This window comes from Camellia sinensis, chromosome 15 (genome assembly GCF_055761805.1).
Source record: "Camellia sinensis isolate YWXY chromosome 15, ASM5576180v1, whole genome shotgun sequence".
In the NCBI taxonomy this organism is placed as follows: Eukaryota; Viridiplantae; Streptophyta; class Magnoliopsida; order Ericales; family Theaceae; genus Camellia; species Camellia sinensis.
The window spans coordinates 88563809-88573509 of NC_138975.1; the positions used below are offsets into that span (position 1 = coordinate 88563809).

The 9701-nt window shown below is 45.8% G+C and overlaps 1 protein-coding gene across 1 annotated transcript; it reads right to left on the reverse strand.

The window, feature by feature from the left end:
- Positions 1 to 807: 807 nt before the first annotated feature.
- LOC145813459 (uncharacterized) lies at positions 808 to 3133 on the reverse strand. The gene is made up of 5 exons (XM_082908886.1): positions 2716 to 3133; positions 2425 to 2586; positions 1738 to 2331; positions 1558 to 1656; positions 808 to 1349 (listed from the first exon to the last, which is right to left on the reverse strand). The coding sequence occupies exons 3-5, from the start codon at positions 2140 to 2142 to the stop codon at positions 945 to 947; spliced, it is 909 nt and encodes a 302-aa protein (XP_082765012.1). The 5' UTR covers positions 2143 to 2331; positions 2425 to 2586; positions 2716 to 3133; the 3' UTR covers positions 808 to 944.
- Between the last annotated feature and the right edge of the window lie 6568 nt (positions 3134 to 9701).

The window sequence follows — 9701 nt, forward strand, 5'->3', positions numbered from 1 at the left end:
ATAGTGCATTCAAGCCGAAACCCCGGAAATTCAGCTTTTCCGAGCCATCTAGAGAAGAGATCCAAGATGTGATATTTTCTGCGAGGAACGCCTCCATCTTTGGCTAAAACTAAGATGAAATGAATGTTCCCGAAGTTGAAGCTTTTATAGAGGGAAAAACACTATTCACGGGGACACGTGTCAAAAATCTGGTGGCTGCAGGACTGAATGGCCGGCCAGCCACCTTTTCTGGCTGGCCAGCCATTTACTTTTTCAGAAATGGCCGGCCAGCTGTCTCTCTCTACAAAAAATGGCCGGCCGGCTCCTAGGGATGGCCAGCAATGCTGCAGTGTATCTCCGTGGCCCTGTTTTACCCTTCGAGGGAGAATTCCAAGCATCTCCATGCAACGGGAAAGTTAAAGGCCTTCATCTCCCTCCGTTTCGGATGCGTTCCGGTGCCCAGATCGTCCGAAGTACACTCTGTTATCATTTTGTTTATCGAGTTGTTGTTTTGATTATCGAGTTGTTGTTTTGCTTATCGAGTTGTTTGTCGAGCGGACGTGTTTCGTGTTTTTGAGTCATTGCGCTCTGTTCAAGCAATTTTTGTTAAAGTCTTGTTTATTTGCATTGTCAATATTGTTGCATTTTTGCTTATCGAGTTGTAAACTTCGTAAGGTTCTGTTATATCTTAGTAAGTTGAGTTGCCTAGTTTGTTGCGTCGGTTCACTACCTGACTTGGTAATTACACAATGCGCATTCCCATTCAATCTCATTTTTGTGCGAAATAAATTGATGCGATACGATGCTAAAGTTTAAAATACAAACATCTTTTCAAAAGCTATTTCATTTCATCATGTTTTACAACAAACAAAGGTACAAGTTTTACAAAAAATAAAACTGCCTAACAATGTGCAAAGTGCTACAAACTACTAGCAAAAAGAAAAATAAAGCAGGAAATAACAACATCAAAGTCCTCGGGAGCGGGAACGAGAAGCACGCCTCATCCTCTTCTGCGGGACAATCTCCACACCATCATCTGAGTCAGAGCTGTCATCCTCAGGATTCCCCTCAGCCTCGCCTCTATTCCCCGAGCCAAAACCGGAGCCCCCCTCCTCAGCAGATGTCTCTGACTGACGGTCGGTAGCCTCCTCCTCCTCCTCAGCATCCTCCTCCTCCTCATCAGGCTCCACCTCCACAACGTGAGCCCTGCGTCTGCGGACAGGCCCTCCTTGAGCTCCTCGAAAAGGCCTAGATGGACCGGCTCCTCGGGAAGGCCGAGATGGCCCCGCCCCCTGAAAAGGCCCAGATGGCCCAGCTCCCCAATGAGGCCCAGGTGGCCTGGTCTGCGGCTGACCGGACCATGAAGGCATCTGAAAACAAAGAGTTCAATCCAAATACATCAGTCCAAATATATACATCAGATGCAGATACAAGCAAAGGATACGTAAAGTGGGTGCATGTTAATACAGTGTACAAGTGGGGTGTGTGTCAGATGTGCTCTACACAAATAGTCTATCGATGCAGTAGAAATCAGCATGTCATCAGAAGTATGATAAATGCCAGAAAACTGAAGGGTACCTGGATGCCCGCGACAGACAACTGTGCCTCCCTACGCAGGACCATGCCCTCGAGTGTGGCCACCAGTCCAACCACCTCCTCCATGTACCCTTGCGATGGCTGCAAAAATGAGCTCATAATCATCAGTGAACAGAAGAGTGTCTAAACATCTAAATGATGAATGAAAAAAGTGGAGCATACCGGCGGTGAGTCCGGATCAATGGCGTATCGATCACTGGGCATCGGAGGCTCTAGTGGAATCGGAGTCGGAAAGCTAGCCCCATACTGCCATGCCATCAACTCGGTAGGCATATCTGGCCATCCGGGATGAGGATGAGTCGACGGAGCCGGAGGAACCGGTCTACTCCCACCTCTAGATGTACCGGCCCTGCTAGTAGAAGGGGCGTCTGCAGCCCGAGCCCGAGCCTGGTCCGAGGATGACATACCGGCAGGCCTCATCATCGGGATATGAGCTCCCGTCAATGGAGGCATCAAATATATGTGACGGTAAGTGGCGTAGTCCCCCTCCTCAATGTATAGTAAAGCATCACTGCCCAGCATGGCGCCGACTACCTCTGAGTAAGAGAGCCTGTCAGCAGTCCGCATACTGGCTGGGGGTACTGCGGGAATATCCTGAGAAAGATACCCCCATACCTGGCGCAGAAAGCGCTCCCCCAGGAACCATACCCTGCCAACCGGCCCTTCGAGCAGGACCCTATACTGGGAAATGCCCGACGCTCCGGTATACTAAAGTCGGAGGCCGTCACCCAGGGACACCCAGGGCTGCCATGTAATCTGCGGATGATAAATGCATAAACCAATCAGAAATCGAGAATATACAGAGCAAATCAAAGATGAGAATGAAAGGAATTGAAAGTTCTGAGGTACCTCTGAATGTCGCACAGTGTCAAAGTACTGTCGCAGGCGAAGGAGGGTCTCTCGAGGCCTCGGCCGGTGTGGGCCCTCGAACACCAATGAATATGGGGTCATGGGAATCCCTACCACCTCCAGCTCTGGGGCTAATGATGGGAAGTATACATAGACCCATAGCTGAGAAAAACAGTGCAGAATGCAAATACGAAATGCTGAGAGCAAAATACAGACTGTAAAAGTGCGCTGTGTGTGCAATGTACAAGTAATGAAAAGCAGAAATGTAAATCAAAGGGGATAGAAAAGTACCTCCCAGGCTCTCCAGTAGCTGCCAAGTAAGTCGCCCCGCCCGCGGGAGGTCGCGCTCATATAAAAGTAAAGGGTAGCCAGGCCGGCGCCACCCCAGTCATATCGATGGACCTGTGATAGGTCGACTAGAGCGCTCAGCAGGTATAGCCCAACGGTGTTCCCTCTGTCGGCGAACAGGGTAGTCCCGAAGAGGAACATCAGGAAACCACGGGCATACTGCTCCGTCTCCTCGGGAGTCTCAGGCACCATCTCCGCCCGCCGGAAATGGGAAGAGAACCAAGTGTATCGGACTCTCCCTGAAACCCTATCAACAGGCGGGCGAGCCCCCAACAGATACATCCAGGCAGCCTCCCACTCGCCCATATCCTCATCGTAGGGGATGGACCAACCTCCGACGTCTAAGCCCGTCAATACAGCGAAGTCAAAAGGGGTCATGGTCATATCTCCGACGTCTAGAAAATTTGAAGTTTGGGCTGCGTGTTCAACTTTCAGTTAAATTGTGGGCTGCGTGTTCAGAAAATTTGAAGTTTGGGCTGCGTGTTCAACTTTCAGTTAAATTGTGGGCTGCGTGTTCACTATCTATCTGGGCTGCGTGTTCAGAAAATTTGAAGTTTGGGCTGCGTGTTCAACTTTCAGTTAAATTGTGGGCTGCGTGTTCACTATCTATCTGGGCTGCGTGTTCAGAAAAATTGAAGTTTGGGCTGCGTGTTCAACTTTCAGTTAAATTGTGGGCTGCGTGTTCACTATCTATCTGGGCTGCGTGTTCAGAAAATTTGAAGTTTGGGCTGCGTGTTCAACTTTCAGTTAAATTGTGGGCTGCGTGTTCACTATCTATCTGGGCTGCATGTTCAGAAAATTTGAAGTTTGGGCTGCGTGTTCAACTTTCAGTTAAATTGTGGGCTGCGTGTTCACTATCTATCTGGGCTGCGTGTTCAGAAAATTTGAAGTTTGGGCTGCGTGTTCAACTTTCAGTTAAATTGTGGGCTGCGTGTTCACTATCTATCTGGGCTGCGTGTTCAGAAAATTTGAAGTTTGGGCTGCGTGTTCAACTTTCAGTTAAATTGTGGGCTGCGTGTTCACTATCTATCTGGGCTGCGTGTTCAGAAAATTTGAAGTTTGGGCTGCGTGTTCAACTTTCAGTTAAATTGTGGGCTGCGTGTTCACTATCTATCTGGGCTGCGTGTTCAGAAAATTTGAAGTTTGGGCTGCGTGTTCAACCTTCAGTTAAATTGTGGGCTGCGTGTTCACTATCTAATCTGGGCTGCGTGTTCAGAAAATTCAAAATGTGGGTTGTGTGTCCACTTTCGAATTCGAGCTGTGTGTTCGACAAATCAGTGTTTGAACCGTGTGTTCGCCTCTTAACTAATGTGTACAGTGCGTTCACAATTAATTAATGAGCCGAGTGTTCAGAAATTCAAGTGTTGAAACTACATGTTCAAGATGTAAGCAAAGTGCTATGTCATAAGCTAAACTGCATGTTCAAGCATGGCAAAGGTGCGAAATGTAAAATACAGAAGATGAGGTAAATACCTCTCGGGCCTCGTGAGAGAGATGCTGCTCCGGCTCTTTGAGAATCAGATCCCCGGGTGCTCGCTTGTCAAAACTGGTAAAGTGACGGAAGACAGCACGAGGGAGGACGTGTGCTGGCGGACGGTACCTCCCCGGAATGAAAGGTCGGGTCCTCGGGGGTAGAGTCATGGGATCGAAATCATCTCCGGCACCTGGAAAACCTCCGCCGTGGGGAGAATTGCCCGCAATTTTTAAAGAATCTGTAAAAGGGAGCAGAAATGAGCAAAATGGGTCAAAATTGGAAAAAGTCAACAAAAGTCAACCCTCGGGAAATGAAAAGTCAACAAAAGTCAACTCCCGAGAAAATATTCCAAATATTGAGACAAACTTACCTCAAGTGGCGAAAATGCAAAAAGAAGCTCCGAAGCCGGAATTTAATCGCTTCAAAGTGCTTGAAACTGAGTGTTTTTGCGAAAACAATTTGCACGGGGCGTTGGAAAATGCGCGTGAAACTCAGATCTGGAGAGGAAAGTGTTGTAGAAGGCAAGAAAGGGAAGGGGCCTCGGCTGCCTTTTATAGGCCTCAAGTCTTGGTTGAAGAAGCATGCAAAAAGGGAGTGAAAAAGACCAAAATACCCCCGGATAAGGCAAATGGCCGGCCGGCCCCTATTTCTAGCCGGCCAGCTATCTGCTTTTTGCAGAAATGGCCGGCCAGCTATCTACTTTATTGGAAACCGGTTGGCCACCTCCCCTTGGGAAGATAAACGGCCGGCCATGTTCCCCACATGCCCACCTAGCTCTCTGCAAATTTTGAGAAAGATCGGAGTTCCCGAGACCTGAAAAAGTTCAAGAAAAGTACACTTCCGGTCGCGAAATTGCTCCGCCGGGACTTCAGCTTCAAGTTCTGACATATGTCTCATCATCATTCATCGAAATCAAAGTGTATCCTTTTTGAATGAGTTGTAACCTTTCAGGGAAGTGGATCGGAGGCCGCGATTGAGTTGCCTTCGCCGAAACACGTGTTTCCGTACTCATTTCATGACAAATGAACACCCTGATTCATGCTCGTGTCACATTATCTTGCATTCTCATGAGCATACCCATTTTTTTATGTACATTTCTTGATATTGGCATACCTCCATGTTTGAGCATGCGTTGTCACGCATGTTCCACTCTTGCATTGCGATGCATACACTCACCGGCACTGCGTGTGTCGAACTTTCGAAATCACATTAAATACATGTTGTCAGCATATTGTATTTGTTGCAATTTCTTTCTTTTGCAGGCACGATATTGTATGTACGGTTCAATTGAGGCTGGTGCGACCAGACGAATCGCGCAGGTATCGTATCTTCTCCGTGTGAGACGTGGCGGGGATTGAATAATCCTCCGCATTCTTAACTGCATGAAATATAGTTGTTGCTTTGCATTCTTGCTTAAAACTGTTGCATCTATTTGCGAATTCTTGCTTCATTACAGCTTGCTGTATTTGCATGATCATTGGGTTACCTCCGGCTTCTTGCATATCATTTGCATTTTGCCCCCTGCCTGCGGGCATGCCTGCGGGCACATCTCTGTTTATCTTGCCTGTTTGTCTAAGTCTTCGGCCTTGTCAAAAATGGGTCGTCTCTGGGCTTTGACATTCACTCCCGTCACTTGTGACTTCCGAGTTCTGTCAAAGAGGGGCAACTGTAGACACCCCATTTTTGACCGACCTTAAGACTCAGACGTCACCGATTGAGTGCTTGGTGATGTTGCATAATGTCACGACCCGAACCCGCCCCCGTGGGTTAAGGACGTAACCGGCCAGTAATCATGAGATTACCTACGGCCTCAAACTGTTCTAAACGTATTCTAACAGAGTTAATGGGGGCCAAACGGAAGCAAAATTAAAAACTTTGTCCATAGAGCCGTGCTTATATGCACATCAAACAAACCATACTCAGATACGTTAATAACTCACATCAAAAGTACAGTTTCACAAAATTCATTACAGACAGGATCGTCCAAAACGGGTCAACCTATAACAGACTATGTACAGACATGCACTAGGTCCTTGCCAACAAGACAAAACATAGGTACATAGTAAAAGGGCAAGGATGGTCTCATGCGCGAGGCACAAGGCTGACTCTCCCAAAACTCCTGTTGTTCCTAGCAGACTTCACTGGGGCTGGGTTTGGACTTCCCTTGGCTCACCTACAAATACATGAATGAGCGTGAGCGATAGCCCAGTGAATAATATCAAATATAACAGTTACATAACAATATGTAGAACAACATGCTCCAAACGGCCTTGGGCCCAATTCATACTTCCGTTTAACAGCAAAATATATATAACTATACGAAATGCAAGTCAAGTAACTGTAGCTCCAAACATTCTGGCCTTTGGCCCATCCGGGTTTCCATTCATGGCAAAACGGCCTTCGGCCCATTCATTCATGTCAAACGGCCTTTGGCCCATTCATTCATGTCAAACGGCCTTTGGCCCATTCATTCATGTCAAACGGCCTTTGGCCCATTCATTCATGTCAAACGGCCTTTGGCCCATTCATTCATGTCAAACTTTTGTCCACAATCCCAATTAACAACTCATAATATTTATAGGGGAATAACAATTGGACATTGACAAGTTTTCAAATATTGATATTACTCACAGTGATCGGCTTGTGGATGCGCCCTGGAGCTTGACCCTACACATTTCATGAATACAAAAGGATCACTAACAGTTCAATTCGTTCTTTAATTCACATATTCCTCTTTAGGCTTTGTTCTTATCTCATTAACTCATTTACAATGCTTAACACATGCCTAAGAGTGCTTACAAGTGAAAGAGAACGGAAAACGAATCACAGAATGTATGAACAAAATTCCAGAAAACAGGGTCCCCGCTCGAGCGTAATATTCTCCGCTCGAGCGGACCCTTAAGGCCTGCAAGGTACTGGTTGCACAAAAGATGCGCTCGAGCTGAAGGTCCGTCTACAAAGATCCACGCTCGAGCGTGAAATGTCCCGCTCGAGCGGGCATCCAACTCTGCAAAAATGCTGGGAGCACGATTTTCCCGCTCGAGCGGCCATTACCCCGCTCGAGCGGACCTCAAAAATCTGGGTTTCCCAGATCGTGTTCTTGAGCTCCAAATCAGTTTTCCATCTACATTTCTTGCATGCAATGGTTCAAATCACACATTTACACATGCTAACATGCTACTAATGCAGATTACAACATTAGGAAGCTCAATTACATGAATTATCTACATGCATGTCCCAAATTGCCTCAAACCCATCATCAACATGCTCAAATTCAAACATTCAAGACTTATACTCCCATGATTTGTACATGCATGTGGGAGATGCTCATCATTCTCAACTTAGATGGTACAAATGGTGACTACAATATGAGCTTTACCCAAAACTCCACATGAATCATGTGTTTCAAGCTCAAACATGCAAATTCAAAGTAATTTCTTACATGCATGAGTTCTAAGACTTCAATCTCAACAAAATCAACTCATTACATGTTCTTGATCACAAACAACCCTTGAACTTACAGATTACAAGTAAGATTTCATGAAATCACTTACCTAAGAGCTTCAACACTCAAGCCCTAGCCAAGTCTTGAGCTAGATCTTCAAATTCCCAAGTCTTGAGCCCAAATTACACAAATCTCTCCCTTTTTCTCTCCATGGCCGGCCTCTCTCTCCCTCTCAATTGTCTAACTCAGATTTTGAGTTTTAAGAGAGCTAAAGGGGAGTGCAATGCAAATATAAAACAAGCCCCACTAATAAATATTTTAATATAAAATAATGGGGTACTTAATTTATCAATTTAATCAGTTTAAATTGGCCAGAATCAAATTTCAATTAAATTTCACCGTAGGCCCTAAAAATTATGCCAACCACAATGGCGTAATCAATTTCGGGTTCCGTGGCCGATAAGGCCCTCAATTAAATTTCCAAAACAGACTACTCAAACAGATATTCCTACGGTGAACAGATAAAATTTCAAACCACATATTTTCACATAGTGGAACACAAAATCATATCAAAATACATAATCACATCATGTTAAGGACTAATTAACATACTACGGAACAGGGGTGTCACAGTCTTCCCCCCTTTAGGAAGTTTGGTCCTCCAAACTTAACTTACCTTCGTCGGGAAACAAATGTGGATAGCGTAGACGCATTTCCTCCTCTTTTTCCCATGTAGCATCTGTCCCATAGTGTTCCTTCCATTCCACTTTCACCATTGGAATGGATTTGTTTCTCAATTCTTTCACTTGTCGGTCAACAATTCTTTCCGGCCATTCAGCATATTCCATATTTTCGTCAATAGCAATCCGGTGATAATCAATCACATGCAACGGGTCTCGGAGGTAACCCCTCAACATTGACACGTGAAACACATTGTGGATTTGCTCAAATCCCGGTGGCAAAGCAACTCTATAAGCAACTGGACCAAGTTTCTCCAAAATTTGAAACGGCCCAATATAACGGGGCGTCAACTTGCCCTTTTTCCCAAACCTGACTTGGCCTTTCATTGGAGAAATACGGATGAACACATGGTCGCCGACCTCATACTCAAGAGGTCTTCTCCGGACATCTGCATAACTCTTCTGTCGGTCTTGAGCTGTTTTGAGCCTTTGCCGAATAGTCTTGATCTTTTCAGAGGTGTCTTGTACAATTTCAGGCCCGAGCAAAGCTCTGTCCCCGACCTCTGTCCAACAAATAGGTGATCTACACCTCCTACCATACAAAGCCTCGTATGGTGCCATACCGATGCTGGAGTGGAAGCTATTATTATAGGCAAATTCTGCAAGAGGCAGGTAATCTTCCCAACTCCCCTGAAAATCCAAAGCACACATGCGAAGCATATCTTCCAAAGTCTGTATTGTTCGTTCTGACTGCCCATCTGTCTGTGGGTGGAATGCAGTGCTGAACCTTAGTTCTGTTCCCATAGCTTCCTGCAAACTCTTCCACAATCTAGATACAAACTTCGGATCTCTATCCGACACAATGGATACTGGAACTCCATGTAAGCGGACAATTTCATCAACATAAATAGTAGCCAACCTGTAAGCAGTAAATGTAGTTTTGACAGGCAGAAAATGTGCAGATTTAGTCAGTCTATCAACTACAACCCAAACAGAATCCATACCGCGGGAAGTCCGAGGTAGGCCAACAACGAAATCCATGGTCACATGTTCCCACTTCCACTCAGGAATGGGGAGAGGTTGAAGTAGACCGCCTGGTTTCTGATGTTCAGCCTTAACTTGCTGACACTGAAGGCACTTGGACACATGTTCTGCAATCTCTTTCTTCATTTTAGGCCACCAATAGGTTTGTTTCAAATCCCGATACATTTTATTGTTACCCGGATGCATGGCAAATACGGATCTGTGGGCTTCATCTAAGACCCTCTTCTTTAGCTCCGGAATAACTGGAACACATATTCGGTTTCGAAATTTCAACATTCCATTCTCG

Bases quoted from the DNA above. Each gene is read 5' to 3' on its own strand.
- LOC145813459 (XM_082908886.1), bottom strand. From the start codon at position 2,142: ATGCGGACTGCTGACAGGCTCTCTTACTCAGAGGTAGTCGGCGCCATG. The intron at 1,657-1,737 runs GTATGCTCCACT...TCATTTTTGCAG, and splicing joins TTGATCCGGACTCACCGCCG to CCATCGCAAGGGTACATGGA. The intron at 1,350-1,557 runs GTACCCTTCAGT...CTTTGTTTTCAG, and splicing joins TGTCTGTCGCGGGCATCCAG to ATGCCTTCATGGTCCGGTCA.